The sequence below is a fragment of the Callorhinus ursinus genome, unplaced genomic scaffold (genome assembly GCF_003265705.2).
Source record: "Callorhinus ursinus isolate GAN/ISIS: 27379988/994484 unplaced genomic scaffold, GSC_fseal_2.0 scaffold49, whole genome shotgun sequence".
Taxonomy (NCBI): Eukaryota; Metazoa; Chordata; class Mammalia; order Carnivora; family Otariidae; genus Callorhinus; species Callorhinus ursinus.
Window position 1 is genome coordinate 5149851 of NW_027397111.1, and position 19203 is coordinate 5169053.

Genomic DNA, 19203 nt, shown 5'->3' on the forward strand with positions numbered 1-19203 from the left:
AACCTCGGGACCCTGACACCTCAACACCTGGCCCTAATAAACCTGTATTGCCCCGTCCCCTCAACTTGGAGACTGGGGCCGCAGACCCTCTTCCTGAACCCCTAATTTTGTCTCTCCACAGGGGCTCCCACACACCCTACGGCCAAAGCCATGCTGTCTAAGACAAAATCTGCTTTACAAAGAATTGTTTTGGGTTGAAAAGTCAATGTCATACTGCAATTGGCAGATTAATGGTTCTCCTGATGAATATATTCTCGGAAGAAGTGCAGAGCCCGCTCCGTGGAGCACCCTGGTGTTTTGGGGAGCCCTGCGGCCTGGGTTTGGGTCACTGAGGGAGCAGAAACAGGCCAGCAACCTCGCTTTTTTGTAGTCCCACATCATCATCATCATCCCCAGGAGACCCACCGCGTTTACGACACCTGGGTCAGACTGGGTTTTCACAGAATAGAAGAGGGGAGGGGCCTCTGGATTTTAAAAGAGATAGGGAAATGAGTGAAGGGAGTGGAGTATGATTCAAGGATGAATAAATGCCCTGACACACCACTCCCAGGGAGGGAGTCTGTCTCCACAAGCGACGCCCCAGAAACACTCCCTGGGGTGCTGGGTGTGATAATTACATGCTCCAACTGCTCAGATCCACTCTTAGCAGATGAAATGAGACACTTGACTGCTGACTCCTAATGCAGGTTGAGGAAACTGAGCCCTGGAGGCATTGGCCCAGCCCACTCTTGTCAAAAATCCATCGGAAATTCAGAAAGCTCCTGAATCCTATCCCTTCTCTTGTCAGCCTGGGGCAGGGAGGGGTTTCTTCCTCTGGCTTCAAGACCCAGCTTGCAAGCGCCATGTGTCCTAAGGAGCCCTCAACCCTGGCAACCTGAATTTACCCACCGTAGCCCTCAGTTCACTGTCTTGTCATGACCTCCCCCATCTGTGGTTACCAAGTGTGGGGCAAGTCCAAGAATTCAGCGATTGGGAGGTGCGGAGGGAGAGATCAAGACAAGAGCAGGCACTTGGGATGATAAACCCTCCACGGATGGAAGGATGGCCGGCCCCAAGAGGATGTTCCGAAATTACGATCTGCCTGTTCTAGAGCTATGAACGTGTCACTGACCAGGAGGGAAGTCTGCACTCGCCTGACCCATCACCGTCCCACCCCACCCCATCCCACAACTCAGTGACCTGGTCCTGTTAGCCAGGACCAGACAGAAATTTCCAGCCTAACAATGTTGGTTTTACCTTCAAACAGCCTACTGGGAAGACCACCCAGACCCAAAAGCCGGAATCTCTCTTTGTTTATCAGTGATAAACAATCAGTGTTAGGCAAGCCAAAAGCCACCCTTTGACCCTATAGCTGTACTTCTGGGGCTCCATTCAAAGAAAATTATTCTTCATTTTTAAAAAAGTTTTAGGCAGCATCACTTCTAGAAAAAAAAAAAAGAGGATCAAAAGAAATGGGTAAGTGAGCAAGAGGACATTCACTCAATGAATATTATGCCCCTATAAAAAGTATGTTTGGTAAGACTTACAACACAAAATATATTGATATAATAAGTGAAAAAGAGAGATACAGAATTTTTATCTATGTAATATACATGGTATACTTACAATTATAAAAAGGAAAAAGTTATAAGGAAGAAAAAGAATAGACTGAAGTAAATCAAAATTCTAACAGTGATTGCCTTTGGGAGGTGCAATTCGCAGGGCTGTCTTCTATTTTCCCATAAATCCCCAAAGCATGAGTTAATTTTATAATGGAAAAAAACCCACTTTTATTAAAAAATTAGATGCTAAGCAATTTGGTTCATTCTTCCTTCCCCCAAGAGTGTGCGGTAGTAGAGAATATTTCTGTTTCAACTGATGAAGTTCACCGCTTCTTCCGTCCATGGCCTAACTTCTCCCTAAGGCTGGTTTGAAGGGAACACGGGGTCTCTAGCCACAAAAACAGTTTTTCTAAGGCTTTGGCAGGCTGGTGTGTTCACAGGAAATAGAACTATCACTTAGTAAATGCTAGTGGAACCAGATTTCCGGCAAGGCCTATAGCAATCCGCGCTCCGTGCAAACGCGTGTCTCCAGGCCGGGGCCCAGGTGAAACAGCTACAATTCACGGCTTGTGCACCGAGCCAGGCTCTCCTTTTAGCAGGTCCTTCTTCTGGGTGGGTCGGAGTGGGGGGTGTTGTGGTGATGGAGCTCCCTCGATAAGGAGTAATGACGGTGGCCCTGCTCTGGCTGGTTTTGGATTTCCCTGGTTTGGCACCTAGTGGGTAATGGAGCTGAGAAGCGCAGGAAGGGCTAGGCAGGCGGGGGAGGGCAACCAGCAGGCTCTGAGGGAATTACAGCAATTCTGAATCTCTTGCAGAGTTTTGGTCTGCACCTTTCTTTTGTCTCCCCCAGACCTTGCCCAGAGGCTGTTTCACCTCAGCCCTCCATCATTTTAGCTCCATCAGGAAAACATGCAACGCCATTTTCACAGAGCAAGCTTTTCTGGATGAAAACAAAAATACAGGCCTCTACACTCAGATGGGTCTCCACCCTTGACCTGCCTCCACTGTACCATCACTGCCTATAGATTCTAGGACCCAAATTTCTAGTCTTCAGGGCCTTGGCGTGCTTGTCAAAGAGTGGAGCTAAGTGATAATGTCCCTCCACAAAGGGTAAAGAGATTCCTGGCGGGAGAAGGCAGTTTCATCTCTCTCTCTCTCACACACACACGCACACGCACACACACGCATGCACGCACAGCCAGAAGTTGAGGCCTGGATGAAAGCAGGGGACCAGGACTGTCATTCAAGGTTAGGCAGAGTTTGAAGGAAGCTGGGGACACCCTCAGGAGGAGTCAGATGCCCACTGATGATTCAGGCAGTTAGTTGGCCATTTTGTAGGGCACTCGTTGAGTACCTGGAACCATGCAAGGCACGTGCGGTGCAAATATGAGCAGGACGGACAGAACTACTGCCCTGCCAGACACCACAGGGAAAAGGAGGGCAGGGACAAGGTCCAGGGCCTAAGCTGGATGAGGCCTCCTTGCCCTGGGGGCTCCAGTCCTCAGACAAAACCTTCATAGGGATTTCTTCCTGATTTCAGGCTGCAGAACACACTGAACACTTAATAGAATGTTTATGCCCTTTTTAAAGTATTTTATTTTGGGGGCGCCTGGGTGGCTCAGTCGTTAAGCATCTGCCTTCGGCTCAGGTCATGATCCCAGGGTCCTGGGATCGAGCCCCGCATCGGGCTCCCTGCTCCGCGGGGAGCCTGCTTCTCCCTCTCCCACTCCCCCTGCTTGTGTTCCCTCTCTCGCTGTGTCTCTCTCTCTGTCAAATAAATAAATAAATCTTAAAAAAAAAAAAGGAATAACTTAAAAATATATTTTATTTTTAAGAGTTTTTTTTTAATTACTTAAATTGTTGTAGAGGTTTTCCCAAATGTGTTCTTTTTTCCATGACAGGGAATAGTGATTTTAGATGCTTACGCATGTTTACATGAGGATTTCATCTCTTCTGTACTAATGGCTAAAACATAATTACGAACTGCGCTTGTTAACCAAAGAGAGATATTCCACGAGACAAGGGCTCCTAATATGGAGGTGTCCTTGGGCCGGGGCCCGCTTATCCGGGTGCCCATCTCCTCCTCCCGACACTGAGGTGCCTTCATTAGCGGACGAAAGAAAGAGGTCTTTGTGCTGATGTCATTCCCAGACCACCCTACACAGACAATAAAACTGAATTTGAGAGAAGCCTGGTGAAATGCGAGCTCGGAAATCACAGAACACCAGAGCTGCAAGGGCCCTCAGAGGTTCTGTAGCTTAATCCACGGACAGGAGAAACGGACAAAGAGGAAGAAGCCTAAAATCACACAACCCGTTAGCAGGGCACTATGTTCACCAAGGTAAATGCGGGGAAATTCTTCACATGGAAACTCCAGTATCATCATGTGTTAAATATCACGCGGGCAGGGGGGCTATGGGAAGGGGGCCCTCAGCGTGGCGTGTGACACGCACTCCCACAGATGGCCGCAGGGCAACGTGGCCAGTGCCACAACAGAGCCACGGACAAGGGGGCATGGGACCCCAGGGAAGGACGCACCTCACTTCCTGAGGGAGCGAGGAAGGCATCCAGCAGAAGGGGATATCTGACCCGGATTTTAATGACTGAATAGGAGTTTGGTGTATAGGGAAAGGAAGAAGGTCATTCCAGAAATATGGAACAGCACGTACAGAGGTTAACACATGTGAAAGAACGTGACGTGTTTGGGGAATAAAGAGCGGTTGGGTGAGGCTAAAATGGAGGCTTCCTGAAAGGGAAACAGAGGCAAGACCAGAAGGGGGGACTAAGGAGCAGCTGAAGAGGTCTTGAACGCCCTGAGGGGGCATTATCTTGTTGTTAAAAAAAAAAACAACAACAGGGCGCCTGGGTGGCTCAGTTGGTTAAGCGACTGCCTTCGGCTCAGGTCATGATCCCGGAGTCCCGGGATCGAGTCCTGCATCGGGCTCCCTGCTCGGCAGGAAGTCTGCTTCTCCCTCTGACCCTCTTCCCTCTCGTGCTCTCCCTCATTTTCTCTCTCTCAAATAAATAAAATCTTAAAAAAAAAACAAAACAACAACAACGGTATATTGGCAAAATAATGAAGGGTGGATTGAACAGAAAAGGACCAGAGACAGGGAGACCAGTGGGGTGGATATTTGCAATATTGCAGGTGGAAAATAAAAATGGTAAAATTTAAAAAAAAAGAAAAGAAAAAGAAAAAGAATCTTGAAAAGGACAAAGAGCACTTCTGGGGCCTGACCCGAGGCAGGGATGCAAGGCAGAATCCACAGGCCTGCTGGACAGACGGCTGCGTGCGGGGACAGGAGAGAGCAAGGGGTGGACAAGCCACTGCCCCGGGGCTGTCGTGAGCCCACCATCTGTTTTCTTGCAGCCCTACTGCTAAGGATGGTTTTCACATTTTAAAGGACTGAAAAAGAATGAGAATATTTTGTGACACATGAAAGTGACATGAAATTCAAATGTTAGGGTCCAGTTGGAGCAGAGCCATGCATATTCCTTCACCTCCGTCTACGGTAACAAGGGCAGAACCGAGCACAGGCTGGGGGGCCAGCAAAGTCTGCGATATTTGCTATTTGCCCTTTAAGAAGAGGTTGCCAAGACAGAGGAAGCCCACGGCCTCGGGCAACTGGCGGGATGGTGGAAGGAGAGGAGCACACTGGGGCAAGTGGCACGGATAGTAATGCCCTCGAGGGCGTGTGGAGTTGGATGGTGACACCCCCAGGAGATGGGTGCCCTACAGGTGAAAGATCCGGACTGAAGACATGGATTTGAGAAGCATCAACGGGCAGATGGTCATTGAAGCCATGGGAGTGGGTGAGATAATCCGTGGGAGAAGGGAAAAAAAAACACCCCAAAACAGAGAGCAAAGCCGGGTAGTCAGAACCCCAGGAAATGCTGCTGAGGGGGCAAACAGGCAAGAAAAACCCAAGAAGGAGTCTGAGAAAGACTAGTCAGAGACACAGGGAACAACTTCGGTGTGGATAAGGTCAAGGGAGAAGTTGTCTTGAGGAAAAGAGAGAGCTGAAGAAATGTCAAATGCCACCAAGAGCCCAAGCGGAATGAGGATGGAAAAGGAGACCGTGGGTCCTGAGAGCCCTCAGCCAGCAAAGCCTGCACTGTGGGAACAGGCAGATACGCTCCCACTTTCCTCCCTCCCACGGCCACTCCTGCTCAGCCTCTCTCCATGGGTCCTCTATGTTCGAAAGCCTCAGGGCGCAGGCCCTGGGCCTCTTCTACTTCCTAACCCAGACACCCCCCGCCCCCGAACTGGGCTCTCGGAACCAACTGTGAATTCAGCATGGCCGCTGCAAAGTCCAGCAGGCCCCTCTATTCAACAGGCCCCACCCTCTTTCTCCCCAAACCAGCTCACCCAGAGACTTCTCCAGCCCAGTGAAAGCACTCTCTCTTCAGCTGTTCAAACCCAAATCTCTGGAGTCATCCTGATTCTCCTCTCATCTTCCATCCAACCATCCAGTAAATCCTACCCACCACATCTTCAAACTACACCCAGGATTCAGCGCCCACCCCTCCACTCCAGGCCACGGCCGCTCTCCCCTGCCTCCTAGCTCATGTCCCTGCTTCTACCTCTGCCCTGCCCCGCCCCCCGCAGTCATGCAGCACTTCACCAGAGCCATCCTGCTGAAACACAAGTGCAGTCATGTTATTCCTCCACGCGAAGCCCCTGAAACCTTCCCATCTCACTCTATGAGTAAAGGCTCCAGGCATACGATGGCCTCCAGCGCCCTACACAACACGCACCTACCCTCCGGGGTAGGGGATTAGGGATCAGGGATCAGGGATTAGCCTGAGACCTCACCACCTTCCACAACCATGCTCACTCTCTCCTCCAGGCACAGCGACCTCCTTGCTGGCCCTCCACATGTCAGGTCCACTCCTGCCTCAGGGCCTTTGCATTTGCCATTCCCTCTGCCTGTAATGCTCTTCTTCAAGATACACATATGGCTCTCTCCCTCACCTCCCTCAGATCTTTCAGAAATACCCTTCTCAGGGAAGTCTTTTCTAGCCATCCCATTTTACAGTGCCAACCATCTCTCAACCCTCAACACTGCGGGTTCCCTTGTCCTGCTTTATTTTGCTCTTTAAAGCACCTGTCACTACTCTAATACAACACACATGATCTACCAGTTGATCTTGTTTATTATCTGTCTCCACTGCCAGAATGTCAGCTCCATGCGGGCAGAGATTTTTGTCTGGTTTTTTCCCCCGCCATATCCAAGCACAGGGCCTGGTACATGGTAGGCACTCAGTAGATGATTCCCGAAAGAATGAGGCTAATGGGTCAAGAAATGATGAGGAGATAAGCAAGGGAAAGCCATTAAGGCAATTCTTTCAAGATCTGCCATCGAGTATTAAGAAGAAACCAGTATCAGGAGATCTTCTCCAGATGGGAAAGACTCAAGCATATTTACAGAATGTTGGGGGGCAGAGCGGCATGAAAGGGACTGAGGACATGAGAGCAAGGGTACTTGGCTATGCCGAGTCTGGGGGGGAGCAAAATGAATGGCCTCACAAACAAGGGGACAAGGGACCTCTTTGGAAGAGACTAGGGCAGGCAAGGAGCATGAAAGGAGGTGTAGATCTGGGGGAACAAAGGGAAATTGAACAAGTTCATACCTAGTATTCAGTTTTCTATCTCAAGGTGTGGGGAAGAGTTTGAGTGGTGAGGGTTTGAGGCGGCACTCTGGAAAATGAGAATGCATGCTGATTCGGGGAGAAGAGGATTGCTCAGCAGGGCTGGGGGCTCCCCCCACTCCCAAAACCATAAATATGTGGCAGAGTTTGGGGATCTTCCCCAGTTACACTGGAAGGCCAATGAGAGCCAAAGGGGTAAGTCCTAGTATTATTTTAAAATTATTAAGTTAAAGCCCTTATTGGACACTTTGGACATCAAACAAAATGTAAAACTCTAAGCAATAATAAATACAAGGGTAAGTGATAGGAATAATCATTGCTCCTGACCCAACTTAGGGCACCTCCAGCTGGCAAATACAATGCAAGATGGTGTCCCTGGAAAGAGCAAGTCTTGAGGACAGATCTGGAGAAAGAAAGACGAACGGTGACCCTTTGGCCAAGGACTCTGAAAGGCTACTCTAAGGAGCCGCACAGGAGGGCTGTGTACAGCGTAAAGGAAGGCTGGAACTGCAAAAGAGAAGATCCACAGAGAAAAACAAAACCCACTTAACTACAACTCCTGAAAACGGGCCCAGATATTCTGAAATGCTGAAATATGGGGCACCTGGGTGGCTCAGCTGGTTAAGCGTCTGACTCCAGATTTCGGCTCTGGCCACTATCCCTGCGTTGTGGCATCGAGCTCCGCCTGGGGCTCCGCAGTCAGCACAAGTCTGCTGGAGATTCTCTCCCTCTGCCCCTCTCCCCACATGCTCATGCTTGCACTCTCTCTCTCTCTCTCAAATGGATAAATAAAATCTTCTAAAAAATGCTGAAATATGACATTATGAAAATAGGAGTATCTGATGTGCAAGGAAAGATCCCTAATTTCCAAAGGGACCAACGCAGGGTCATAAGAGCTTCATAGTCATGAGTTACTAGGCTATCTGCAGAACCTGTAGAATCTTCTGCAGTCCATAATGAAAAGACGATTTCAAATTTTAAGGACTACGTCACCTTGAGCTATCAACTTTAATAGCTACTATTCATTATTCATACCATGCTATGCACATTACATGCTTTATTCCCATTTTATAGATGAAGAAACAGAGGCTTAGAGAGATAAGAAAGTTGTCCTAAGTCATAGCAATAGATAAGGGGCTGGACCAGAAATCAAAGCCAAAGGTGTCTGGTCCCAAAGACCATGCTTTTAACCTGTCTTTTCTCTTCCTAAGGTTATTTTTCCTTATTGAAAACACAGGAGTGATGACTACTTTTAATGTATTCTTATAAGACGTGTAAGTCATTCTACGATGTATGTAGTAGGTATTTGTAGGAAGACATATTTTTATATGAAACTATTGACTAAATATTCTAACATGTATTATGTCTTTCCAATGTTTGTGTTCTACAGTGGGACACAACAGGTGTCAAGTGAATGAATGGCAGTCCCTGGGCCCAGGAGAATTCAATGCTCAAGGTCACATAATGACCTTGAGGAATCATGTTTTCGAACATTAGTAGGGGGAAAGTAGGAGAAAGCAGTTTCTGCAAAGCACACAGCTGTGAGTTTTTGCAAGATACAGAGCAAGATCTAGCCTTACTGTTACTGAAGTGATGATTAGTGGGCCCTTGACAAGTAAAACATTGATCACTGAGACCAACCAAGAGCAGGTGATTTCAGACCAACCCAGCTGCCTTCTTTGGGCTCGCAGAACTACCACCTACAGTGGCAAGCAGGTAGGGCTGGGTGGTGGTGGGCCCCTTTAGAAAAAGCAAACTCACCATTTACATCCCCTGGATTAGTTACGAGTCTGAATGACAGAATCAGGACTTAACAGTTAAGTAGAGCAAGGATAAAAATAAGATTTTGCACCTGGTTTCAAAAACCCAATTGAGTAAATCTGAGATAGGTAAGGGAATGGTTCAGGAGCCACAAACATGAAAATGTTTTTGAATAAGCTGGCAGCCAACTCACTGAGAGCTAACAGTGTGATGTAACTGACAGAATAAGGAAAAGCGACCTTGGCTGCATTACTAGAACCTGGTGTCTGGGCTAGAAGCAAGAAGTGTTCTAACCTGGGTGGGCTGGACTAGACCACCACACTACTATGGGGGCTTCTGGGCAGCTCACTTTGAAAGGGTCTGCTGGTTTTCATTTCCCCCACTATGATCGTTGCACTGCTCTGTGTCCCGAGGGAGCTGACCCCTACGTATGGCATTGTCCATACACCCTTGCCCCGGTGACTTCCCCCTGGGTCCAGCCAACTAGAAGCACCCACAAGAGACTGAGGGCAAGGAAAGAGAAGACACAGAGTATCTCTTGTGCCAATGTCTCCCTGCTCCATCTCCACGTTACTGATAGTCACTGTCTCTCCATAGCTGCAGATCCTGTCAGGCAGCCCCCCCTTCCATAGCTCCAGCTCTCTGTGGGTTCCAGGTGGCTCCCCGAGTCCCGTCAGGTCTAGAGGCGGTAACAGCTTCCACCTGTCTGTCGCTAGCCCTTAGGTTCCTTATCAACCTTTCGGGCTTCGCTTACCCCTGCCCTCACCTCTGAAAATAGTCCCTTCACGACAGTATTTTCAAAATCCCAGTTGAGTTGACCTTCTGTTTCCTGCAGGGCTCCCAAATGAAACTAAAGGGATAGGAAGCCAGCGGGCCATAAAATAATGCCTATGAGGACCGACTTTAAGAACAGAGGATGTTTGTACTGCTGAAGGGAAGACTCCAGGAAACAGGCTAATCCACTTGAAAAAAGTGAAGGGCTACCATCAGACTCATTCTTCTGGCTCCAGAGATTCTGGCTTCTGGCTCTAGAGATTCTCTATCTCTAGACAGAGACCAATTCTGTATTTTTACAACAAACTTTTCTAAAGAGTTGGCAAAGGTGGGCTGAGCACCAGGTAGGTCATGAGCTTCAGAAACTCAGTTGTTTAGTCTTAGAGAGCCCATACCAGGAATACAGTAGGAAAAAGAAGGGTAATGAAGGGCTTTCCAAGCCAGGATTTCATGATTTGCTACCAGCTATACACTCCTCAGACAGTGGTTTACCGAAATAACCAAACCGGAAAAAAACATTTCTAGAGCTGTGTTTCGCTGCTTCTCACTTCAACACAGAAAGTAGAAGTTTAGTCCTTTGTGTTAAGTTTGATAACTCCCAGCACGGAAGTTCTTTTTTACGCTTTAAGGTAACTCAGAAACACGGAATTACTTGACACCACAGTATCACAGCCTTCAAAAGCACTATTCCCAAACCACGAAGCAGTCTGTGAAAAATTTTAACCAAGCAACTTCTATCTACACATCACTAGAGCTTCTTCTGAACTGTCACTTCATTTTTCAAACCAAAAGCCAAGATGGGAAAATCTGCCAATGAGACAAAGTGTTTTACATGCAAATTGTCCTGGAAAAAAAATAAGATCACTTCCATTCACCCTGGTGGGGAAAAGAAAATGTTTCTTACAAAGAGCCCTCAGCTCCTGAGTTCACAGAAAGGTCACGGCGCGATGCTAAGTGTGTCTAATCCAGGTTTTCCCCTTGAGTGCGAGTTTGTCATTTATTACAGGGCCCGACCGCTAGGAAAGCCACTCATTCATTCAACAAACATTAATAGCGCCCTACTGAACCCTGGGGGCGGATGCAAGATCCGGGGGCCAACGCTGCTTCTGGGGTTCCGTGGGTCCAGGAAACGAGCTGATCTCAAAGGCCAACGAAGGCGGCGAGAGTGCGGAGCCCAGGAAAAGTTTCCGCAGGAACTTGGGGAACGCCAGCCTTCGGGCGCCGCGAGGGCGGGGGCGCGGGCCTCCGGGAGGACACCGCCTCCGCTTGGGGGCCCGGCCGCCTCCCCGGGCCCCGCGCCGCTCGCCCCCAGCCCAGCGCGGGCGTCGCCGGGTCCCAGGCCGCCGCACCCGGGCGCCGCCAGGTCCTGGCGAGCAGCACCCCACCCCGGCCACCCCGAGCTGGGCAGCGGCGACGACCCGCGGGGCGCGCTCGGCCCCGACCCCGCGTTCCGGGCAGCGCGCGCCCGCGCCGCCGCGCGCCTCCACCGCGTCGGGCACCCGCGGCGCGCTCCCGCCTGGCCCTGGAGCCCTGGCCCTCGGCCCCGGCCCTGCAGGGCGCTGGGCCCGGCCGCACTCACCCTCCTTGGCTTTCTTCCTCCGGGCCAGCGTCCCTCCGAGTTTCCCCAAGAAGGAGTCATCTTTCTTCCGGGACGGGGGCGACTTGGGAGTGGGGGACTTGGGGACAGAGGGCGACTTCTGCGGGGACGTGGCCATGGCGGCGGAGCGGGCAGCCGCGCGCGGGCCGGCCGGGACGCGGAGCTGGCGCTGGGCGGGTGCGGCGGGACTGAGGCTGCGGCTTTCCAAACGGAAGCGGAATTATTCCAAGCATTTGAGGCAGCTCACGCTCGCCTTTCCCTTCCCTCTCTCCCTCCCTCGCGCCGCCCTCCGCCCTGGAAGGAGCTGCGCGCTCGGGGCCCTAGCCGCTGGGGCCTGCGCCCGCGCCCCTTGCCTGCCCGGAGCAGGGAGAGTGCCCCAGATCTGCCCTTTGCGGAACGTGCGGCCTTGTCTGTGTGTGTGAGACCCTCCTGCCTGGGAGCGCTCCAGCCTGGAGGCCACATTTTCCCCAGGCTCTGCACCCAACACAGATCCTGGTACAAATCCGGGGTTCAGTGACTGCTGAAGCGAGGCGACCTGCTAGTCTTGTCTCCCAGTGTCTTCCCCACCCCACCCCCCCACCCCCGCTCCCGCCCCGGGCTGGTGGGTGAGGAGCTTGCTCTTCCCCTGCATTTCTACCTGTACAGTTATTAGGCCATGTCTTGTGTCCAAAAAGAGCATGAGTCCACTCCGGGAAGAGAGAGTGAACCAAAATGTGTTTAGGCATATCCATGTTGCTACACTTATCTACGGCAGTCAACCTCCTCTTTACCCCCATCCCAGGGTGAGAAGTTTGAAGTGCACGAGAGCAGGGCTGAGACTTCTTACAAAATACCCGTTTCTAGAAGCTCAGTGGCTTGTACAAAGGAGGATCACACAAACGTTAGTGGAAACATGAACGGGAAGGTACATCCATGGGCTTCTGTGAAACAGCCCTGCACCCCAAATTTATCCTGGCTAAATGAAAGCAACAGAATGGCAACCAAACTCATTTGGGATAGCAGGGGAGTGGCACCAACCCCAAGATTCAAGGAGTCTTGCTAGAAATGATTAAAAGGCACGTTTTATTGTGCTTGCCCCCCCCGAAGTTTGGGGCTCTCCGGGCTGTCTCTCTCTCTCCCCCTCACACAGCCCCTTGGCAACTGTGTTTCCTCCAAGGAGCTACAGCTGGTTGACCCTGGGTGACCCAAAGAGAGCGAATGTTTGACTGGAGAACAGCCAATCAGATGATCTCAATCAAGAATCAGAACTAAGCTAGAGACTCATGTCAGAAGTCGAGCATCTAGTAATGATCATGAAGACTCCATTACTGGAGTGTTCTTTTTAGTCATATGCAGGGGGATGAGCAGAGAAACAAACCAAGGGAGCAAGGAAATGGGTTCAAGAAGCCAGGTGGTCTGATTACGAAAAACACTGGGGTAGTAGCTGCCTGGGCCTTTGAATCTCTTCCCAGTGCCCACTGCAGTTCCCCAGAGGGCCAACCCGTGCTTCCTTCCTAGGACATATTCCTAAAGCTTTAAATAACACATCCGCCTTCACTCCAGCTAATCAGCAAACTGACAAGCAATAATTCCTGAGAACAAAAATTTAACACACAAGACCGCCAATAGAGTCTCAGCGGAGTATGTGTTCATTTTATCTTTGTGTAAGAGTCACAATTATACCTTTTTTTTTTTTTGGAAAATTATACTTTTTTTTCTTTTTTTGAAAATTATACTTTAGCCGATGCCTCTTACCTAACAGAAAGCAGAGAGGTCATGCTGACTGCTAAAATTTTCACCCAGGAGCAAGGAAAGATTACGACACCCTCCCAACGCCAACCACCATCTTGAAAAATCTTAAAGGAGATATGGAGAAGCCAAAATAGATTTTGTTTTACATCACTAACAATTCTTGTTCAGGATATTGGGTACATAAAAATATCTCCAACATCTGATCTCTAGCCCTGTGAGCTCCTGTCAGGGTATCAGGAGACACGACACACAGCTCAACAGTTCTGTGATCGCAGGCAACCGTACTCACTTATCTGGGTCTCCATTTCTTCATCCACAAAATAAAGTGGGGGAACAGAAAAATGGTTATCTAACCTGATTGTGCATCACAATTCCTTAGGGAGTTGGTAATAAACATTCACAGGCCCCATCTCTAGAAGTTCTGATTCAGTACACCTGAGGCAAAACCAAGGGATAGGTATTTTTTAACAGGGATTATATCAGGTGATTTGATGGGGCTGATCTACGCACTGATATTTGGGCACCTGGAGCCACTTCCAGCTCCCACACCCTGAGGTTCTCTTTTCTTCATCAGTTGCTGGTATTTGTCGGCAAGGCTTAGGTCCTAAATACGGCATAATCAAAATTATATGTGGAGATCTCTTAAATTTTGCTCATGCATGCTTTTGCATTTACAACCCTCTTTGGTAATGTTTATGCATACTAAAGTTTGAAAGCACCTGAGCAAGACTAAAAAAGAGGAACAAAGTCTTGGTTGTTGTAAGCTGGCTCTCAGAAAACATCAGCAAAATAAGCTGTGGAGAAGACAAAGCTTGAGTTTATTCTACGCCATGGTAAGAAGACCCCTGCCTTGACAGAGTCTGCGTAGAATCTTGGACTGGGGGAGGGCAAAGTGGGGGATATTTATAAGGTTTGGGAATCTGGTTTAAGGCAGCTCTTTCAATGAGGGAGTGCTTATTTAATTTTGGCTGAAGATCATACTGGTTTAGGATTGGTAGGTTAAAAAAGGCAAATCTTTTAGAGTCTTGGAGAGTAAATAATCTTTTCGATGCTATTGAAAAGTTTAAAGGTTTTATATTCATTTCAGTAAGGTTTTGGGAGAAGGTCTTCAAAAGCACAATAAAGTTATTTGGTTTTAAGATTTTATTTATTTATTTATTTATTTATTTGAGAGAAAGAGAGAGTGTGCAAGCAAGCATGAGCAGGGGTGGGGGGGCAGAGGAAGAAGCAGGCTCCCTGCTGAGCAAGGAGCCCAACACGGGGCTCGATCCCAGGACCCTGAGATCATGACCTGAGCCAAAGGCAGACACTTAACTGACTGAGCCCCCAGGCGCCCACAATGAAGTTATTTGTAACTCATCTTTCCGTGAAAGATATTTTTGGAATAGTGATGTTGATAAAGAGTGAAATGGTGAAGTCCCATTAATGTGAACGGAAACCGTATGGATGTGAATGGTTTCCAGGGTCTACGTGTTTTACAGATGTCTTGTTTACAAACCTTCCTGCTTCTAAGATAATTATCAGTCTCTCTTGAAAGAGAGATTCCCACTAGGGAATGAGTGGTTCTGAGTTATAATCAGTGCCCCTCAAAGTGTAGTCTGAAAACTGATTTATAATCAGTGCCCCTCAAAGTGTAGTCTGAAAACCAGTATTGATCTGCAAACTGTTATTGGTCCTCTATGATATAAATACAGAAATTGAGAGTGTCTAGAAACGTTTATAGGAATTTAGCAGTGCAATTTTATATTTGTTTGATATAATAATAAAAATTGGAAGTTTATATTTGGAATATCATTTCGTTTTATTTTTTTGATAATTCTTTTTTTCCTGTATTTTCCAAAAATACTTGTCTGAGATGGATTGGTCCTTTACCATAGATCATTTGGAAAGTGCTGTTCCAAATTGCTCCAGTGTGCTTACAGAGTTCAGACACTCTCTTTTGATACCATGTGTTTCTAGTCCTTATGGATATGATTTGGTTCTGCTCAGAAGATTAAATGAGTTGATACATGGGAAAGCATCTTACACAGGGTCTGGCACTGAAATAGACTGAATCTAAAGCCTGCTTAATCAAGGACACACACCTCCAGCTGTTCTTTGATAAGATGCATAGAAGACCCTGCACCAGCTCCCTCACTGTAAATTGGTGTCTATAATTATGGCCCCACTGAGGAGCCGCCCTTCTCATGCTTGGTCATTGGTTTCATCTTACCCAAGGTTTAATGATAAAGGCAGCTCATAAATGAAATGTGTGTTGCTGTGAGACTCTATTGAATCTCTAGGTCAGTCTCTCCTTGAAATCTAGAGCTAGACATACCATCCTGGGAGAGAGCAAACCCAGGTTCTAGTCCTGGCTCAGTGGCTAGGTGACTCTGGATGAATGACTGGCCCTTCTGTACTTCCATTTCTGTCATCAGGAAAGTGAGGGCGGTACCTATTAAAGCTGAACATCACACAAACCCGATGATCCACAATTTCAATCTAGGTTATTACCCAAGAAGAATGAGTACATTTGTGCACTCTGATACATCTTCTAGAAAGTTCATGGCAGCACCATTCAAATGCCTATTAAGAGTTGACTCCATAAATAAGTTGTGATAGTCGCACAATGGAATATTATACAGCAAGGAGAGTGAACAATTTGCAACTACAAGGAGCAACAGAAAGGTAGCTCACAATATTGAAAAAAAAAATCAGACACAAAAAGAGCATATACTCTGTCATTCTATTCATATAAAGTTCAAAAACAGGCAAAACTAATCTCTGATGTTAGAAGTCAGGATAATGATGAGCCTGGGGGGGGGGAGTGACTAGAATGGGACAGGGTGGGTGGGAAGGCATGAGGGGAGGCTATGGACTGGTAGTGTTCTTTTTCTTGATCTGGGTACTGGTTACATGGGTGTATTCACTTTGGAAATTCATGGAACATGCACTTAAATAATTTCAACAATTTTCTATATATATATATGCTTCTTCAATATACAATGACGCCACGACATTAACCAGTCCATGGCGTGCCCTTTAGGGTCCCTTTTATCTCCATGGTCTCCTTCTGCAATTCCCTCAGTGGCCCACATCACTCAAAATCCCACTGTTCTCAAACTAGGTCACTTCTGTCCCCAGACATTCCCTTAGGAGATCATTTTTCTAGCGGAACATGTGCTGCTGTCAGGCACCCAGCATCGCTGCCCTCCTGGTCCCTCCATCTTCCCTTAGCAATTCCCATGGGGCGGGGCGGTTGTAATTTACAAGGCAGGAGCAGGTCGTGGTGAAGGTTTGGGGCTTGAATCGCCATTCTGCAGTCAAGTATCTGTGCAATCTTTTTTTTTTTTTAAAGATTTTATTTATTTATTTGAGAGAGAGAGAATGAGAGATAGAGAGCACGAGAGGGAAGAGGGTCAGAGGGAGAAGCAGACTCCCCGCCGAGCAGGGAGCCCGATGCGGGACTCGATCCCGGGACTCCAGGACCATGACCTGAGCCGAAGGCAGTGGCTTAACCGACTGAGCCACCCAGGCGCCCTCTCTGTGCAACCTCGTGCAAGTGATTTAACGTCTCTGTGCCTCAGGTTTCTCATCATAACGCAAACAAACGAGCACTTGCCTCATAAGGTTATTGGGAGGATCAAAAGAGTGTAAATAAACTACTTTGCCCAGTGCCTAGCCGATAACAAGTCTTAGCCCAATAAAGTGTTGATGATTACATTTCATTGGAGACTCATAAGTGATATCGTTACCTCCATTTTACAGGTGAGTAACTTGAAACTCAGAGAGTTTAAATAACTTGCTTCAGATCACATAGCTGATAACTGAGAGATTAATACTAGAGCCCTTAGAATCTGTTCTCCCAAATATCTGTAGAACCCATAATTTTCAGCTAGGCTGTGGTTGCTCAGAACAAAGACGACTATATTTTCCAGCTAGGTGCAGTCACATGACTAAACTTTGACCTATGGGATGTGACCAAAGTGTTATATGACAGCTTCCAGGAACCCTAACACATAGATGGAAAAGGGGTATTCAGTTTCTCGTGTCATCAGACTATGAAACACAGGCCAAGCCTCCCCCTGAGAACAACTGGAAAAGCGGGACACTGAGTATAAAGTAAATCTTCTTGAGAGCATTTGAAAGCTTACAGGGCCACAGTCTTGGAGAAGAAGGGACCCCAGAGAGGTGAGCCCATCGACCGGGTCTTTGGCCTCCCCAGTTTCAGAAGAGGCGGCTGAGGAGCTGGGAGGTCGAGCAGGACGACTGACAAGCTCACAAGGGTAAGTAGGCACATGGTCAGGGGCCATGAAACCAGGGACCCCCCCGGGAACCTCCCCCGCCACCTTGGGCTTTAGTTTGGGACTCTAGAAGACTGCCCTTTGGTAGACAAAGAGAAAACAAAGGCATTTACATTAAAAAGCACAACTGAGAAAAACTGTTAATAGCAGACCCAAGCAGAAGTAAAGTGTATGACATAAAGAAAATCATCCCAGATGGAAGCTTGGTGACACAGGGAGGAAGAAAGCACACATAAAAGGTTAAATTCAACAGGATATTAACTAAATAAAATAATCATAATGTCTGGGTTTAAAAAATGTAGAAATCAAATTAAAATACACAAAAGCGCAATCAGTTCAATTGGGAAGTGAGTAAACGGAGTTAAGAGTTCCAAGGTCCAGGCACTGTCTGGGAAGAAGTAAAGGTAACAGTTTACATTGGACTTTATAAATCAAGCAGTCGTGTTGTAGCCTCTAGAGTAACCAGTAGAGAATAGTAAAAGAGTAACTATAGTAAGATAACGGAGAGAAAATTGGAGTCCGTGTGCTCCATTCAGATTCCATAAATTGTATTTGTGATCTACATCTGTCATATTTAAGCAACTTGTCTTTTGCGTTGTTTTCTTTTTCTTTTGCTGTGTTACTTTTGTTGTTGTTGTATAGATTAAAAGCCCAGGAGATAGAGGTAAAACAAGCATCTAAAATTAAGCTAAAGTCAAACTGGAAGAGGTTTTCACGGGGGAAGTGTTTCTATTTCCCAAATGTGAATACCATCTGTTATGGGTTGAGTTGTGTCCCCTAAAAACATATTGAAATTCTCACCCCAGAACCTCAAAATGTGACCTTATTTGGCAACAGGGTCATTGCAGATGTACTTAGTTATGTCAAAATAGGATGTCAGGCAAACTGGACGAGGTTGGGCTCCCAACCCAGTAAAACCCGTGTCCTTGAGAGAGGAAAGCTGGAGCACAAACATGCCCAGAAGAAGGATGATGTGAAGATACACAGGAGACAGCTACTGGAATTATGCTTCCATAAGCCAAGGGATGCTTGGGGAGGCTTAGGAGGAAGCACTGTGGGGAACACACCTTCATGTTGGACTTCTAGCCTTGAGAACTGTAAGAGAATACATTTCTGTTAAGCCATCCAGCTTGTGGTCCTTTGCTATGGTTGCCTACAAAAATAATATACTGTCTAAGGGACAAAATAGGAGGCCCCTGAGGATCATGAAGAGGGTTCTACAAAGGGTCTGGATCTTCATTAATAATCAGAGGTTGTTTGACCACATCAAAGCAGTGGGGGCTGGGGGGGGCGGGGGGGGCGGGCGTGCTGGTGGTGAAGAGAAGCCAGCCAGAGCCTCCTGGGGACTTCTTTGATCACTGAAAGCAAAGTGTGCTCTCCAGATGAAAAGAATGTGTGAGAGATAAAATGGCTCTGGAGTGGGACTCTTAAGTGAAATCTCTTAAGTGAGTGTTCCTCTTGGGAACTCTGGGGTATTAGCAGTGGCCTCTGAAGGCCAGGCTGCCAGCGAGCATGTCCTTCGAGAGGGCTGCTTGCACGGGCTAAGGCAGCCAGATGGCAGCATGGGGCGGCGGAGTGGGGAAAGGCATCAGGGCAGGGAAAGTTGATAGACCTCGGCCTTGGTTTGTCCATGGGGGTCTGGGACTGGGGTGTTGTTGATGATCACACAGGACGATGCCATTCAAATGGCCTCTGATCCAGCCATGGTGGAATGTGTCCCAAGATCTTGGAGACAGGTGACCCACTTACCTATCCTTGAAGAGTCCGGTAATGAACCATAGACATTAGAGGGGGATTCCTCCCCTCAGCGTGGTAGCTGAGTGCCCACTACACGCACAGATGGAGCTCTAAAATCAGTGTCTCC

At 47.9% G+C, this 19203-nt stretch overlaps 1 protein-coding gene across 1 annotated transcript in view; it reads right to left on the bottom strand.

The window, feature by feature from the left end:
- Positions 1-11594, bottom strand: part of PARVA (parvin alpha) — a 167147-nt gene extending 155553 nt beyond the window's left edge. Inside the window, exon 1 of the mRNA XM_025848533.2 lies at positions 11308-11594. Within this exon, the coding sequence (XP_025704318.2) occupies positions 11308-11443 (136 nt within the window). The 5' untranslated portion in view covers positions 11444-11594. The remainder of the gene's footprint in view (positions 1-11307) is intronic.
- Positions 11595-19203: the final 7609 nt, after the last annotated feature.